Raw genomic sequence first — 17,795 nt, forward strand, 5'->3', positions numbered from 1 at the left:
TGACTCAGATTTGACACATTTTGAAGAGAATCCCTCAAAGCATTGTTGAGATATTGCTTCACATGCACCAGAACACGAGGGCCAATTAACTTTGATCTACAACCTCCAAAATCTAACTAATACATACTTGAGTCAGAGTGTAGATTTGTGCAGAGTTATAAGAAAAACTCTCAAAGCATTCTTGAAATATGTGATCACAAGCAAGGGATGAACATGAGGCCTAGTGACTAGAAAGCAACTTGAACAGGCCCTCACACCTAGTGGCCCAAGCCACTAACTTAGTTGCTTCAGAGCTATCCAAGAGACAAAGAAATGTCAACATTCTCTGACCTCTCTTGTTTTTTAGACCTAGTTTTGGGGTTAACGCGTTACAAAGTAATCTGTTGGAGCAGTGGTTTTCAAACTGGGGTCCGGGGAGCCCTGGGGGTCAGCGAGCCACAGCTTGGGGGTCAGCGAAATAATTCCAAATAAATTATTAAAGTAATGCCATGTCATTAAAAAGCAAATAAATACATTTGGGGCCACAGCGCCATAAAACGCCCATACTAAACCAACTCCCACATAAGTCAAATATCAAAGTAATACTACAGCTGAGGGTGGTTATATCAGTGAGGCACAGCTGAGACTAAGAAGATCTGATGTACTGAAGAATACTCCTATATGGTAAGGTGCAAGATTAATGCATATATTCACTGAAATTTTCATTATGTTTCATTTCTTAACTTCTTTCACCACTGTCCTACATTAGGTTCCACCGTTGTTGTCGTCTCTTCCTGTGCTATCAACTTCTCCTTCACAAATTTAACAATCATATCACAAAGTCTGGACTAGGGCTGGGCAATTAATTGAAAAATAATCAAAACTGACATTTGGAGCCTCTAACCGACACAAGCCTGCCCTGTCAATTATTTCATTTTTTTTCTTATAACTCTCTCTACTAATGTACAACCCCCTTAAAAAACACTACTGGCTGGAAAATGTGACTTTAAAAAACAAACATTTCAGCTGATGTGTGTTTTGATTTCACCAAATAACCATAAATTTTTGATTTGTGCATGTTCCTTTTAGTTATTTGTTGTAAAATTATATAACTATTTACAGCACAAACAGTCAGGGATGAGGGGGTTGGGATAATCATACATCAATCGTAATCGAGGAAAAAAAGTTAACTTAATCATGATTTTGATTTTTGCCATAATCGCCCAGCCCTAGTCTGGACAACAATATGTATCAATATTCTGTCCCACCACTAATGAATGATGAGTGTATGCAACAGACTCACCGCATATTTACATTGTCGAGATCTGACGCCATACTGGAAGCGGCACTGCTCATCTGCATCATAGGCCTGACCTGGTGCTGTGGTGGGGTATGTAAACTCCTGCTTAGGGGGGATGTTGTTCAGACAGGAGCCCATACCTGAGCTAAAACATGCCACAAAAATAGGGGGTTAGGATAAACCATTGACAGACATTATCCAGTGTGAAAAAAAGTTTTCACTGACCCTTAATAGGCTGCAGACAATTTAATGATAGTGCTTTTGCTTCCTTTCAAAGATCCATCTGTTTTATTGAGTGTTTTTCTGACCATCAAATATGTTACTATGAATTCTAAACGATTTTTTTTGGTCTTGAACCTCTAATTACCAAATAATTTGTGGTGTTGCAGATATCTGATAGGCAGACTCACTCCAGGAAGCTGGTGATGTAATCCCGGCTACAGGCCGACCAGATGAACGGGTTTGTCTTCATGGTGATGTGGTCGGCCATCAGCTTGGCGGTCTCCTGGCTGCGAGGTCCGCAGGTGTTCCCCATGCCGTCGTGGTTCATCCCAAACCTGAAGCCCATGATGAGACAGTGACAACACATTGAGGCTGTGTGGACGGTAAAATGTCCCTGCAGTAGGATAACAGAAAAATATCACTGTGGGTATCCCTGGGAGATTTAAAAGAGCAAGGGTTTGCTGGGTAGTAGTGGGATATTAGTTTAGAATATTATGTGACAGATAATTTAGATAAAGATACACTCACCCAAGACTTCAATAGGTACAACTTCTTTGTAACACAGATATCTAATGAGCCAATCACATGGCAGAAACCAATGCATTTAGATTACCTTGAACCAGTCCAGTCCAGACAACTGCTGCTCACATAATTTCCTCATTTTTTTCACCATTCTCTCTAAACCTTAGAGGTGGTTGTGTGTGAAATTCTCAGTAGATTAGCCTTTTTTTTTAAATAACCTAACCAGCCCACTTAACACCAATGACAACAGCACGTTAAGTCATTTAAAACTCCTGTCTTCCCTAATCTGATACTTAGAGATTATTTTCAGCAGATTATTTTGACCACGTCTACATGCCTTAATGTGTTGGTTGCTACTGTGTGATTGGTTTATTAGATATATTTGTGTTAATAAGCAGTTCAACAGGTTATTCTCATGAAATGGATGTGAATGTATATGAGATAAACTGTAAACCATAAACCTGCAGTAAATTAAATGAAGTAGGTGACATAAGAGAAAATCTAAAACTATGTACATGTCTTGTCTCAAATCAGAGACTAATTTACACCTTGTAAATTCTTGCATATAAATTTGCCAATTTGACTCATATATACACATACACACACATATATACATACACTTCAGGCAAAAATGTGGTAAAGAAATTTTTACAGCAGCAGTGATTAGCAGTAACTTGTATGAAAAGAAAAAGTGTTTTCAAGCATTTCTATCTCATTGCTCTTATTAAATAAAAATGGCAGTATAAGGTTTTTTATTACCCTCTTCTTTGACATTTTAATTTTCATGCGGTTAACTCGCTGCAGTACTCTACATTTGGGTGTGGTTGATAAATATCAGAAATTTGGGTCACAATTGGTCTGCATTTAGGTTGTGGTGGGTCCTGACTCTAGGCAAGCTGAGAGCCACTGGGTTAGTCAGAAAGAAGTGTGACATGGTTTTTCACTGCTTTCTAATGAAACCTACTGATACAAAGATCAATTTTGTAGATTATAAGTAAAACTATTAGTAGCTATTTTGACCAACAATATTTGCCCCAAGGATATTCTGAATACTTTAATATTGGACAAATAAAAACACAGAAGTCTTCAACTTCAAGAACCAGGAACAAGAACCAAACATTTGTCATTTTTGACAATTAGAAGACACACATTTTTTAAAATTGTTTGTTTTGTTTTGTGTTTTTTTATTTTCACAGTTTAAAATCAATGTTATCCCACAGACACTCTCAGTAGCTGGTGAGCCTAACATATAAATGTTCCAAACCCTTCATCCCTCTGCTGAGTCACTTCTGATTGGATCTGTCTGTCTTTTCATGTGGGTGCCCTCCACCACAAACAGGCCTGTGTTTAATCAAACAGTGCACTGTGAAGTCAAAACATTTTATGACAATTAAAACCAAATGTTGACTGTGTTGAAGCTAAGGAGGCATTGTAAATATATATGTTCATAGACATGTACACTGCTCAACATACTGTCTGAGTGCTCATAATTTGCCTGAACCAAGCTGCAACCTCTGTGGTTTAAAAATGTGGAAGAGCAAAAGGCTGCAGTTCCTCGAGTGTCCACTAGGGGCTGGCTGTAGAAGCAGCAGCAGTCACATACACACCCGTGATATAATGTTCATTTTAACTTAGGGATAAACATGTTAAGGGTCTGGTTGAAAGGACAGTTTTGATTGGAATATTTCACGTCTTTACGGGCACACACCATACCCCTTGTATACAAGGTATGATTTTTTCCTCCAAACAGGTCAGTTTTGCTTTAAAAAAAAGATATGAGCTATGCATAATTAGGGGTATGGTTGATATGACTGGCAGTCTGCCAGGAAGCTTATGAGCCCGCCTCAGCTCCTCTTCTTTGTTTGTTTCTAGGTTGAGTGAGTTAGTTTGAAAGTACGTTCAACATGGTGACCGCTGCAGATTGGCTTCAAAAGCTCCCTTCAGTAACCAAACAGCTGCCTCCACTCAAGCTTCTCCCATACTTTCCACAGTCTATGGCCTGTACTCATTAGAGGGATCAATTATCTGATTGAGTTCCTCTCAGGTCTGTGTTAGCCACAATGCAATGGGACATTTAATAACTCTACGCAAGTCAGATAATCCCCAGAGGAAATTGTTAGGATAAAATCGGAGTAACCTCTCTTGATTTATTGGATTCATGACAGATATGCAGCATACAGGAAGGCAATTTGCTCATTGCTAAGTGGTCCAGATCAGTTACACCAGACAAATGAGTAAAACACAGTTTCCAAGCCATCCAGGAGGTCCACATGGATATAAAAAGCAGGAGCATCCCCAGGTGCAGCACCAGCCCCACATGAAACTAATTCCACACATAAATAGTGTGACGGAAAGAAAATATACAACTATTAACACGTTCTCAACAGATGGAAATGACTCATGGAGTTCAAGATTACATAAAATCTCTCTTGAGAAAATGGAATGTAATCTGAAGAGGGAAGGATCATCTCGAAACAAAACAAAACACATGAAAAGACACATGAGACACCTCAGGGATTCCTTCAGGGATATTTTGTGTTTCAGCGTCAGTTGGGGATCAAATCAGCCACCATTGATTTGGATCAGAGATTTGAGTGGTTTCAAACAGGCATTTCAGCAGGACAGATGATTAACAACACTGAGTTTCATAACCCAGAGTGTAATGGTGTGATATGCATGACCCATGAAACTCTCAGACATGTACGCAAGGATGGAAAAAGGTAAGAGTAGCCAGAGGTGAAAGTGCTGGATGCTCTTGTTTCTTTTGTGTAGCTCAGTCCGAGAGGCTTCATTTGTTTTCCAGGGAGGAACTTTTACTACTGAAAAATCAAACCACTGTAGAAGTGCAAAAAAACTGCAGTTCCTTGAGTGTCCACTGGAGGCTGGTGCCAAAAGGTGCCAAAAGCCCAGAAATACCCATGTTAAAACATCCATCTCCACAAGTGAAATAAAAATGTGTACAAAGAATAGGTTTGGTCAAAGAATAGGTAGCTTTAAACATAACCAGTGACAATGTATGACGTAACAAAAATGGCATCTATATTTTATACAGTCTATGGTACTAAAACACACTTTTTTAAAACTCAGCAGAGCACAAGCATGCTGGCTTAAGTGATATTTGCCTTATAGACACAACTTTTAGTGACTCCTGTAACTTCAGGGTGATTTATTTTTGAACATCAGCTGTTGGCAGTAAACCAATGTGACTAACCACTACTTTTCAATATCTGGTAGCCCAGCAGAAATAAAGTCCATAATCATTTCTGCAGAGGCACCCCAGGAATCAAGAGGTTGGATCAGAATCCCATTAACCCAGATTTAAATTGATTTTGTGTGATTTATATAAAGAATCACTGCTGCAAACCTTTGAAAAATTGACATGTTTACTCCTGTGTGTTTGCATGTTTCACTCACGTGTGCCCGATCTCATGGGCAATAGTGAAGGCTGTTCCGAGTCCAATGTCCTCATTGATGCTGCAGCTCCTCTCTGGCTCACACATCCCTCCTACAGGGGCCAGACCTGCCTCAAAGTTAAGTTGAGGTTGGGTTTAGTGGTTGGGTTCTCTGTTTAAGACTAAATTGTATGGCTTTTATGGTACTTGCTTGTGTGAGTGAGTTTGTTACCTAAGGTTTCACAGGGCTTGTTCTTTTGAATGCAGATATCATACCTGCAGATGCAGATGAAAATCAACAGCCTGCTTTAAGTAGAGGGTAGAACCCAGCATTCAGTGCTGTGAAAAATATTTACCCTCTTTCTGATTTCTTGTATTTTCTTTTGCTTTATTTGTCGCACTTAAATGTTTCAGATCATCACACCAACTTTGATGTTAGACAAAGATTACCAGAGCAAAAACAAAATTCAGTTTGTAAAGGATTATTTCTTTTTTACGGGACAAAGCCGTCCAAACCTATCTGGCTCTATGCAGGAAAAATGAATGGCCCTGAACCTAATAACTGGTTGTGCCATCCTTGGAGGGAACATCTACAAGCAAGCATTTGTGATAACTCGCAATGAGTCTTTCACATCCCAGCGGAGGGATTTTAGCCCACTCTTCTTTGTAGAATTACTTTAATTTAGCCACATAGTATTTTGTATTTACCCGGGTTATCTTTACCTAAAATTAAACTCTGTTTGATGATCTGAAAATTTAAATGAGACAAAATGCAAAAGAATAAGAAATCAGGAAGGGGGCAAATACTTTTTAACAGTGCGTATATCCATAGTATTCACACTTACACATTCAAACAGACATACAAACGCAGTTGACATAGATATGTAGTATATTCACAGACACACAGTGATATCAGACACATTTAGTTTTCAAAGAACAATAGCAGGAAGTCATGGATGGTCACTTTGGTGTCATCTGTCTGGACCGCTTCCATTCTCAGCTTGATAATCCTGTCCTTAAACCAAAGTGTTCTCACAAGGGTCACAAAAACAGACATGTATCTGTACATTTTTACCCCTCCTCTTATATAAGCTTGTAATGTATTCTGTGGGACAGAATAGGAAAGTATTTGAGGCATTCAGATGACTCTGACCAAACCATGGTGTGTTGTTTGCAGTTGCACATTCCTCAGTCAATAGCATCAGTGTTTTGTGTGCTTGATATGCATCTTCCACTGTTGTCTCCGTTTTTCCTTCAGCAGTATCAGTCCCCAAGAGTGCAGTTGGAGAACCAACATGAACATTGAGTGAATGAAACCGATTTACTTTCCCCTTTTCCTCCCAGGATGCCTCCCCATTTTTTCCATGTTTTTTTCTCTTCTGCATTTTTTTCTCAAGATGCTGAAATAGGCAGTGTGGCCCTAGCTCTCATCACACCAGGGAGGACAAGATAAAACTTAACTTTTTTGAGCTTGCCTTGAGAAAACGTGAAGATGGGCTGAGAATGTGGAAATTGGATTTGAGGAATAGTTTTACTCTAATATGACCATGGGAAGCAGATTAAGCATACATTAAGGGAAAAGAAAAAATATTAATAAAGCAATATCCTGTAGTGTATATGCATTGTTGTCCTGACTCAGTGGTTATAATTGTCTTATCATTGGTGCCAAATGATCCAGATCATTTGGCTCCGCTCAGTAGAGCTGGTTGTTTGGCTTCCAAATGGCTCATCACTTTTTATCATTTTTTTCTTTTTTTATGTGGATTAAATGATGACAAAAGATGGAGGAAAGCAAGCTGGCATTTAAACAGGAGCTAGTTAAGGTGGCTCACGTTGAAGAGCTGTTTTGTAAAACAGGGTTGTTTGTTAACCGCACATCATTACTCAGCCACTTACTCCCATAAAGTTACTACAGGATTACTACAGGATATCTGCAGGATGAGTAATTTGTGATATTGATCGCCTCCACACCAGGTAAAGTGGTTAAACTGTGGGAAAAATGCAGCTTACATGTCCATTTAGAGCTATAAAGTACTAACTTTCCTCCATTCCCATTCATTCCTAATGGCTATCCCCTACTTTCTGCCCCCAAATTGTCATTTGTGCATCATCAGAATCACATGACTACAAACAACTCATTGTAGACCATGAATAACATATGTTGCATTGTGTGAAACTGTAACTTCCTGTACTGAATCATATTAAATTGTATCAGGTCATTCCTAACAGTGTCATACTGAACTGTACCACATCCTATCATATTGAATTGTATCAAATCGTACCAAATTGCATCTTATCAAATCATGTCGTGCTGTGCAGCATTATATCTTATCATTTTGTGAGAAACCCTGCAATTTCCTTACCTAATTATTTTCATAAAGGTTATACGTGTCTAACCTGGTGATGAGTACAGCAGTGTCATGATGAGCGATGCCATTGTCTGGTATGGCGTTGCCGTAGCTGCTCCGGTGCTGGATTGTTTTCTGCCACTTACAGAAGCTGTCTAAAGACTTCCCTGCATGGTGGTTGATTTCTAGTGTTGGCTGGAAGACAAGCAAGAGAGACAACACAAAGTCAAAGTGGGAAACTGAAGTTTGAAATCTTATAACCCATTAAAAGTTGTGGTTAAAACTACAGCTACATAGTAGTTTTTCAGAACACTAAACTTAACATCAAAAGGTATTTCCATACTAAACAAATAGAGAATTTCAACTACTAGGCAATAGAGTTAACGATGCAACGATAATCTAGCTGCAGTCTTCCTGTTTTGTGTGTTTCAGGCTTTTTTTTTTCCACCTGACTGACTGTTAGCTTTGTGACCTTTCTCAGATAACCCACTGAGATTTTAGGATCTTTTCTTTCCAATTAATCACAAAAATGCATACCACAAACATGAAGACACTTGCTTTTCACTGGAGCACATTTGTTGGTCTCTATGTAACGCTGAGGAAGGATTGGAGTGAAGGTGCTTTCTAGTATTATGAGAATGCAGAGAGGAGACGGGGAGGAGGGAGAGCTCCGCTGGCCACAGCTGGCGAGAACTCGTAACCCAGGAATGCATGTGGTGACATAACTAGTAATTGTCTCATCCCACAGTCCCTCATTTCTGGGTCTGCTGCTGGCCTGATTTTTTTTTATTTTCCGGGGAAGCTTTGCTGTTTTCAGACCTGGAAACCAGCAGCAGAACCACTGGCCAAGCAATCTTGATCCAGTCCTGACCTCAGCCTCATCGGACCATGGAGAAAGAATAACAACACTAATACGCGCACCACTAATGATCCTAACATCTACTTCTTTACTCTGTCACATGAAAAACACATTGGGAGCTGTAAATTTTGAGCTTATTTTGGTACTGTATGAATCATACATGTTCTCTAATAAGACAGCTACAGAGGAAACCTCAGAGTCATTCTTTAACTGTGCTTTAATTCAGTATGATTCATCTGTCAGATTGTAAGGTCTTGATTACTATGAGGTCAGCCACAACGTCTCACCACAGGCTGTTAATGGGCCACTAATAAGGTCAGTTACAGATGGCCCAGTCATCTACTGGGCTATACGGAGGTCAAGCACTTTTTATGAACTGAACTTCAGCCTGTGGTAGGCTCTGGGCTCTAAATCTGTGCCCTTTTCAAGCCTGTTCACTCGCTTAAATCATCCAGCAAGAATCTACAACCTTAATAGTGAGACAGTGCACAACAAGGCTTTGAGCTAAGGTCAACCCTCTTCCACATGCAGATCACCTGTTTACTGAATATTGAGTGGCACATTTCTAATCCGGCACATGTAAGGATAAGCTGTGAGAGGCAGAGCAGAAGTTCAGTGTGCACTGAAACAGTAGAGATGCTTGCTCCTGCATTTGGATTGTGGACTTTAAAAAAAGGTAAATAATGCAAATTAGACATTTATTAATATTAACTGAAATAACTTATAGAAAAGTAGCCTTTAAGTGTCAAAAGTTGTTGCATGGATAACTGTAAAACAAAATTAGCACTCTAAATTACCGAGATAGAGTCATGAATTTAGGTTTTGGGCATGGAGGGAGCCAAGGACTCATCATGGGGCCTGATGTGCCTCAACGTGGGGCTGGAAGTGGTGAAGGGGTCGACAGGGTCGAGCTAGACATGTTTGTCGGTTGGCAGACAAGGTCAAGCTCAATGGCATCGCTTGTGTCTGGGCCTTTTTACCCCTGGAAATATATTTGGCTTACTCCCCACATGTGCGTCTTATTGTAGTCTCAATTTTTGTCAAAAACATGCTTAAAAGTCTAATGGTGTTGATGGAAACTGGCTCTCTTTGCCCAAATAAGTCTGACACTTATGCACAGTAATGTACAGCGCTTAACAAATTTATTAGACCACAACCCAAAGTAAGGCAGTGTATATTAGTATTAAATAGAGTGTATTACCCAAGGCCCTTTGTGTGGGCTGAACTATGGTAGGTAATTTGCCCTTGAGCTGTTACTTTATAAACTGGAGACGTGGTTGAGTTGCATTTAATTAAAAACACAGACGTCCTCCATGATTATCATAAATCATCATAGCTCTACTGATAGCACTAATCCCATGCGGCGAGGCTTAAGTAATTTTAATTTTTTTCTATCAATCTTAATTTTCTCAAGCCCAGGATAGTAGAGCTGGTTACAGACTAGTCCGCTACTGTCTACAATCACCCACACTTATGAGAAAAGTTATGCCTATTTCTGTTTGTTTTTTGGTTTCAGAACTCTGGTGACAAGAGATAAATATGTTGAGGCCTGAGAAAACAGCTAAAGATGACTCCTAATCACAGGAAAACAGTGCCAATGAAATATAAGCATGCATGTCTGCTCAAGCTCTCTGTATCAAGTAGATTAAGATGATGTTTTTGCATCAGCATCTAAATCTAACTTCAAGCTTCTCTTCGCCCTGGACATGCATCACAGCAATGGTCAGAGAGGACCCTGTTCACAAGCAGTCACAAAGCAGCTCTGTTTGACAGGTACAACCCTTCCCCCCCATATCCTCCCGTTTCCACTTTTCCTCACCAATCTCCCTCTTCCTCTCCACCTTACATCATTCGTGTCCCTTTCACTACAGCCAAGGCCCACTTATACACCCAAAAGTCCATCGGGAATGGTGGAGGAAAAGACCCATAAGGCAATCATTTGACACATACAAGGAGCTCATAGATGTTGGTTGGGAAATAGTTTTGTGCAGGTAATGAGAACAAGCACACAGACCTACATAGAGGAGAAAGTTATATAGCTTATTTCAGTTAATCACAGAGTTTATTTACCTGGTCCTCCATGAGCAGGATGAGCCGTGTCACCACGATGTTAACTGCATTCCCCAGGCTAGAATCCTGGAACAGTTTGGCAACCTGACCTCCAGGGAAACAAGAAAAGACCAGTCTTAAAAAAACAGCTGAGGTTCCAGTTGAGCACACTGAAACCAGGGATGAAAAAGCCTATAAATAGACATGAGTAAATTATCACACATTAGATCTGACCTAGAAAAGAAAATCCCAGTCTTTAAAAAGCTCAGAGTAAACAGAGGTGGGCTGAGAAGGGATCCCTGTGGCACCCCCTCCAATCAATTTTAAGCTTTAACCAAACACTTCAAATATGAGACAAACTAGTCTTAAGGTCTTTGCACACTAAGTTCATTATTTTTAGACGCAGTTTTGGATCCGTAACCTGATAAAAGACATCACACACAACCCGTGCACACCAAGTCTAATGCGTTTATTTTTCTATTCATTGCAAAAATTTGCAGAACAGGGCAAAAAGTCTGGTTCTGGAGGAAAAAATCTGTGCAGAAAATTTTGTGGCTCTTTCACTCCTTGAAAAAGAAAGAAATCCACTCCTGACAGAAACCTTTATACAGATAGAGCTAGAACTTTTCAGCTCAGTCTCTTTGTTACGTGGCTGTGATTACAAAATTTGGCATTTAAAGTGAAGTTTCAGTTTGAGGAAGAGAGAGAGGTAGAAAGGGAGCAGCAGCTGCTGCCTTGAATAGTCAAATTTTTAAATGATTTGTATATGCACCAATAAATGCAAAAACGAAACAAAATTTGTCCTAAAAAAAAAAGGAACAATAAAAGTTTCAGAGTCAGGGTGCAAACATGATAAATATGACACAAGATCTTATCTCTTTTTAATGTATGGCAATTTTAAATAAGAAATTGGTGTGCAAAGACCTTAAGCCTCTGAAACAGACTTTAAATCAGCACACCAGAAGTGGCAATGGTAATTGAAGAGTTTAAACACCAACTGTAGTAAAAAGATGTGTAAAAACCACTACTGGCCTTAAAGCTTCACACAGACACTTGTCATTATGGCTGTCTGGTATAATAAAGCCCCACTTTGCTGCAAACCACTGAGCAGACACTGCTGGTTTCTGTGATTCTCTGGACTCAACCTGCTTTGCAACAATGGCAGCTGAACAACCCTTCATTAAATACATTCCTAACACGTGTGTGCATCAGTTTAAAGTGATTAACAGTGTGTGAAGAGATCCCTGGTGACAGAAATAGTGCAGATGATGACATACACCCTAAGCCCCGTTGACTAAAACATGTGGTCTCTCCTTGAGGGAATCAAAATAGGTCACTGCATTTGTTCCTCTGGCTCTCAACATCACTAATGCATCTATAAATAACCTTGAATTGGACTTTTGAAGCATTTTTATGCACTGTTGTGCAAGCCAGTTAATGCCTTTCTAATTCTTGGTGTTTGTGAAGTACTAAAAGTTACTTTTTGAATACTTTTCTAGCCTATTAAAAGCTAAGCTGTAATAGTTTGGTTGGCTGATGAATTGTTGCTACTTAAACTAAACTTAACGATTTATTCTCATTCTGACATCTCCCTTTCTTAAAGTAGCTTTGTAGTGCATTCTACATCGTTTGTGTTGTAAAACTTACAATATTCATGACAGCCAGGATGTACTGCTCGATGTCCCTTCTACCATGGTAACCCACCATCATCTTGTCAGCTACAACCAGCGTCTCCACGTAGCGCTCTCGGCTAACTGAGCGCTTTAGAGGTAGCTGGCCACGGTGATGGGGAGGCGTCTTCAGAGTTCGCTGCCACCACGATGCAGTTTTCATCGGCTTCTCATCTGGGAAAGATTACACCAGTGTTAATTTCATCAGCAAAAAATATATTTATCAACTTCTTCCATGAAGAAGACTAGAATAAGACAGGTTAAAAGTAGATCTTTGAGACCAAAAATCATGACTCACTGTTGGGGGAGAAGGGGCTTAGTAAAAGAGGTGACCAAGAACCTGATGGACACTCTGATTGAGCTCTAGAGATTTCCAGAACCATTACTGCAGCCCTCCAATGATCTGGGCTTCAGGTTGGTGTTAAAACATGAAAGTCTGCTTGGCTTTCACATTGACATATTTCACAAACTCTAAGCCAGCTTTCATGTGTTTTGCACAGACCTGAGGCTGATGTCTAGCCATTCTGCCATAAACACAAATCAGCAGAGGGCTGCATCTGGGGCTTGGTAAGAGTGACCATCAGGTTACCTCTTGGTCACCTCTTTTACTAAGGCCCTTCTCCCCTGATTGCTCAGTTTGGCTGGGCTCTTGGAAGAGTCCTGGTTGTGCCAAACTTTTTCCATTTGAGAATTTTGGAGGCCACTGTGGCCACTGTGCTCTTGGGAACCTTTTTGTAGTCTTCCCCAGATTTGTGCCTTGCTGCAATCCTGTCTCTGAGCTCTGCAGGCAGTTTCTTTGACCTCATGGCGTGGTTTTTGCTCTGATATGCATTATAACATGTGAGGCTATCTATACAGAGGTCTGTGCCTTTCCAAATCATGCCAATAAATTTAATTTACCACAGGTGCACTCCATTCAAGGTATAGAAAAAGTTTAGCAAAGAGCAAGAGAAATTTCAAGTGATTTTGCCAAGGATCTAAAAATGTATGCCGATGTGATATTTAAGTTTTATTTTTAATAAATTTGCAAAAAGATTTTTAAATTCTCTTTTCACTTTGTCATGATAAGGTATTGAGTGTATATTAATGAGAATAAAAATGATTTCTCCCCGTTGTGACATCAGGCTGCAACAAAACAAGATTGATAACAGTAAGGGGGGTTGGAACACTTTCTGAATGCACTGTACTTATTGAACATATTGCATTTGCAAGAAGTGGCCAAGAGTTTAAAGACATTCATCTGACAAGCTTAAGCAAGCAGTATGATGCCAGATACAAAGAATTACAGAGCTGGACGTTTTTATAAACTTTTATTTGCTAAAAGATGTACTTTAGTTTTTCCGTCACGCCCTGAGCAGCAAACCCAGTCACACCCAATCACTTCTGAGGCTCAGACACAACCACAATCTTCTCCTACTGGCTGCAAGGCAAATCAGCCTGGTGCAGTTTACTTCTCCAGTCTGGACTTAAAACACCAAAATGTGTCGCCTCTCACCAATGACTCCACATGACAGGCCTTTGTACTGATGGCGGAGCGATGATCGCTTGTAAACCACATGGGGGCGCCCCTCTGCTCTCTCCCCCCTATCCATCCGGGTCTGATTATCTGGTGAGACAAGGGGTTCAATCAGGTACTCCTCTCCTCCTGCAACAATCACCCCCTGCTGCAAAGACACACATGCACAGAATAGAACAGAATAAAAGAGTAAAATAACACAAGAACTTTGTTTGTGATACCAACATCAAAAAATTACATTTAATAAGTGGTCTAATGCAGGGGTGTCAAATGTATTCAGGTGTTCTGTGGGCTGGGCTATTTTTTTAGCAACATGTATATATTATCGTGATATTTCGCGGCACAATACTGTAGTGATATCTTAAAATGCAGTATCGATATTTTTTAATCAATAATTTACTTTGTTGGTGTGGTAGTTTGTGGTGTAATTTCACCCCCTGACCGCTAGTTTACGGCAGGCACCGCCAACTGGCAGCAAGCAGTTCACTGTTCCCTCTTCTCCTCTGCTTAGACAACGAGATCACGTGAGGCTTCCAGTCTGAGCGAGCCAGTTGCTCGTGCCTACAGAGCAGTGCAGCTTCTGCTGCATTCATAGCGGATGTGTGGACTTATTTTGTCTTCCAAAACATTAAACACAGTACAAACTTAGACAGGAGTCAAGTCGTTTGTAAGATATGCCATGCCAGAGATAAGTAGTCAGACAACATGATAGACCTGACAACATAGCTATAGCTTAGCGGCTAACAGCTAACGTGAAAGAAGCCTGCTAAAGCTACCCCTGGTTTTTACTCATGCAACCATAAATACAGTCAATACTATCGCAATATATCACCCTGCTCATAGTATTGCAATATATCGCAATATATTGATATTGGCACCCCTGTATCGGGATACATATATATATATATATATATATATATATATATATATATATATATATATATATACATACACATATCAGAGCATGTGAGCGGAGTGGAGCGATGAGATTTCCCGCTCCTCGCTCAAAGAGCTGTTCCTTGCGCCCGCTCATCCGCTCAGAGGGGATTCACGCCACTCCGCTCATTAAATCACTCACTGCTCACTCAACGAAAACACGGAAGTGCATTACCATTACCATCTTCTCGGTTTCAGACACTGGGAAATACTGATGTTTTTAAAAAATGACGATGGTGTTAATATTAGTATATCAACACTGTGTAGGCATCTCAAGTCTCTTGGATTATTCCGGTGGAAAGCCCAGTCTGACGTGCTGGATGTCGCTGTCTCTTTGCAGGAGCAGTGAAACCAACACAGGATGCTTCACGGATACAAATTCTTGCAGATGCATTCTGGGCGAGACATGCTTCAGACACATGGTGTGAGCAGTACTGGAGCGAAATTGGAGCGGGATGGAGCGCAAGATAAGGTGCCTGTCCAGCTTTTTAAAAAAAAAAAACACTCTGCGCTCTGGCCAAAATCCTTCCGCTCGCGCTTCCCGCTCGCTCCCGCTCTGTTCACACGCTCTGATATATATACACACAAAAAGGTATATATTAGCTACTTTAGACAGGATTTATGCTGTCTTTGCATCACATGGCGTTTTTTTTTTCTTTCAGATTTTTTAACGTTTTTAAGACCCACTGATGCTAAATTTACAAAACTGGAATATTCATAAGAAATATACATTCAGCATGACTGTTTATGGCTTTAAAATGGTAACCTGTTCACATTATCTGATCTGATCCTTATTTTACCTGGCCTGGGATCAGTGCACCGAGTCCAGAGAGGAGATGAGTGAGTGAGAGAAAGGAGGGTAGAGATGAGAAAGAGAGAGAGAGGAAGATCCTGCTTTATTACTTATTATTATTATTTATTCCAGACTGCTGCACAAACATAATACTCATAGAGCTACAAACCCTCACCTGCTGAGTGAAAACTTGACTTTTAAGTACATGTCTGAGCCCCAACAGTAGTTCTTCTGCATGTCCGTTCTCTCTGAATCTTCCAACATCCGTGCACGCATCATGAACGGGGCCATCTCCATGCATGCGTTTTCATGCCTTTTAGCACTCCTCCAAGACTAAACATGCTGAACTCTCATGTCATAGGACAGCCTGTGTCCAGGTTAGGATAAATGTTCAGTTATAAAGTATCTGTTTTGTTGTTATGAGATTTTTTACCTTTGCCAAGACCTGGAGTTAAATATGCTACATGAGTTATAAACGATGTCCAGTTTAAATGTAAGTGATCAAGACCATAATTGCACTTCTTGTTGACATAAAATTAAATTGTATCTAAGTAAATTTGGTTGATATTAGTTTGGCATCACAAAATTATTATAATGAGGGATTAAATCAGGCTGGAGGTTGAAGTGAGAGGTGAGATACGATATCTGTGTTTGTGGCTGATAGACAGTTATGCAGGGAAAGTATTTATTTATCCTGGGAGCAGCTTCAATCCCCCACAGGGACAGAAGTTTTGTTTTACAATGCAAAAACCTCTGGCATTCGTTAAGGCCCGAGGAAGGAAACAGGAAAACTGAGGTGCAGACTGGACCAAACTCTGAGAGAGCAAGGTGCAGCTGTGCATGGTTGTTTCATCTTAATAAATAAACCAATAAATAAAAATTTTTAAAAAATAGACGAAATAAATCCTTCTCCTTCAGTCTTAAAAATCATGCAGTCTGTATCAGCCTCTTTTTGGACATTATGTTTACGGTAAAGAAGCAGTTGCACTGCTATGCGTGCTGCTGTGTGTCTTTTTACGATGTTCCTCCCTGCTCTAAAGTGAGTCCAATGTGCCATATTCAACTCATTTATTGCATCATATTATGATCTTTCTTTTCTGTATTATAGATAAATCATGACAAATGAGTGAAAATTGGTATTTCAAACACCTTTGTTTGTAAATATTGAAAATTAATATATTTTTTAAAAATGTCCATCTATTTCCCAAAATGTCTCGCGGGCACCAGCTAGCAAGCTGGAAGTGGCCCGCGGGCCAGAAGTTTGACACCCCTGGTCTAATGTTTACCAATGCATGTAAAACACATTATCTCACATGTTCCAATGAGCTAGTAATAAGTTTTTCCCTTATTCTCTTGATACGGACAGAGAAGAATAAGTACTAAAGCAGGCTGGGTAAGTTAGGGCATGGAAGGAGTGAATCTTAGGCCCTCTGTGGGACCCTTAGCTTTCAATACAGCAGAATTAAACTCCCATTAAGGGCTGCAAGACTCTAATTTAAATTCAAAGAAACAGGTAAATACCTGTAACACAAATATCTAATCTGCCAATCACATAGCAGCAGCCAATGCATTTAGGCATGGCAAAGACAATCTACTGAAGTTTATGCAAGCATAAGACTTGGGAAGAAAGTGATTTAAGTAATTTTGAATGTCAAATGGCTCTCTGTACAAGATGGATAAGTCTTCATATTTCACAAACAGTTGATCTACTTGGTTTGTCACACACAATCATCTCTAGGGTTAATAAAGGATGGTCTGGAAAAGAAAAAATATCCAGTGAGAGGCAGTTCTCTGTACCAAACTGCTTTATTGATGTCAAAGGAGAAAAACAAGACTATTTCAGGCTCATAGAAAAACAATCAGATCTCAAGGTTTTCTACAGAGCATCTCTGAACACACAACACATCGGACCTTAAAACAGATTGGCTACAGCAGCAGAAGACCACTCTGGGTGTCACTCCTGTAAGCTAAGAAAGGGAAACTGAGGGTACAGATCCCAAGGGCTCACCAGAGTTGGACCAAGATTGAAAAGTATATCAAAGTATAGGTAATTGAATACAATGTAATTACAGTCCCCGTTGGTGTAATGGTTAGGTGATCAAATACTTTTGTCCATATATATCTAAAAGAATAAGTTGGTTACATTAGAATACTTTAAGTATAAAAATATTTAGCTAGTTTTCTTTCGAACTCATTACATGTATTATAA

At 39.9% G+C, this 17,795-nt stretch overlaps 1 protein-coding gene across 1 annotated transcript in view; it reads right to left on the minus strand.

The window, feature by feature from the left end:
- The window catches only part of adamts10 (ADAM metallopeptidase with thrombospondin type 1 motif, 10), a 75,992-nt gene that overhangs the window by 36,371 nt on the left and 21,826 nt on the right, over positions 1 to 17,795 (minus strand). The window contains exons 5-12 of the mRNA XM_041790585.1: positions 13,837 to 14,005; positions 12,319 to 12,515; positions 10,693 to 10,776; positions 7,813 to 7,958; positions 5,648 to 5,691; positions 5,438 to 5,543; positions 1,690 to 1,836; positions 1,283 to 1,424 (exon numbers count right to left, since the gene is read on the minus strand). Coding sequence (XP_041646519.1) covers positions 1,283 to 1,424; positions 1,690 to 1,836; positions 5,438 to 5,543; positions 5,648 to 5,691; positions 7,813 to 7,958; positions 10,693 to 10,776; positions 12,319 to 12,515; positions 13,837 to 14,005 — 1,035 coding nt within the window. The remainder of the gene's footprint in view (positions 1 to 1,282; positions 1,425 to 1,689; positions 1,837 to 5,437; positions 5,544 to 5,647; positions 5,692 to 7,812; positions 7,959 to 10,692; positions 10,777 to 12,318; positions 12,516 to 13,836; positions 14,006 to 17,795) is intronic.

This window comes from Cheilinus undulatus, linkage group 7 (assembly GCF_018320785.1).
Source record: "Cheilinus undulatus linkage group 7, ASM1832078v1, whole genome shotgun sequence".
Taxonomy (NCBI): Eukaryota; Metazoa; Chordata; class Actinopteri; order Labriformes; family Labridae; genus Cheilinus; species Cheilinus undulatus.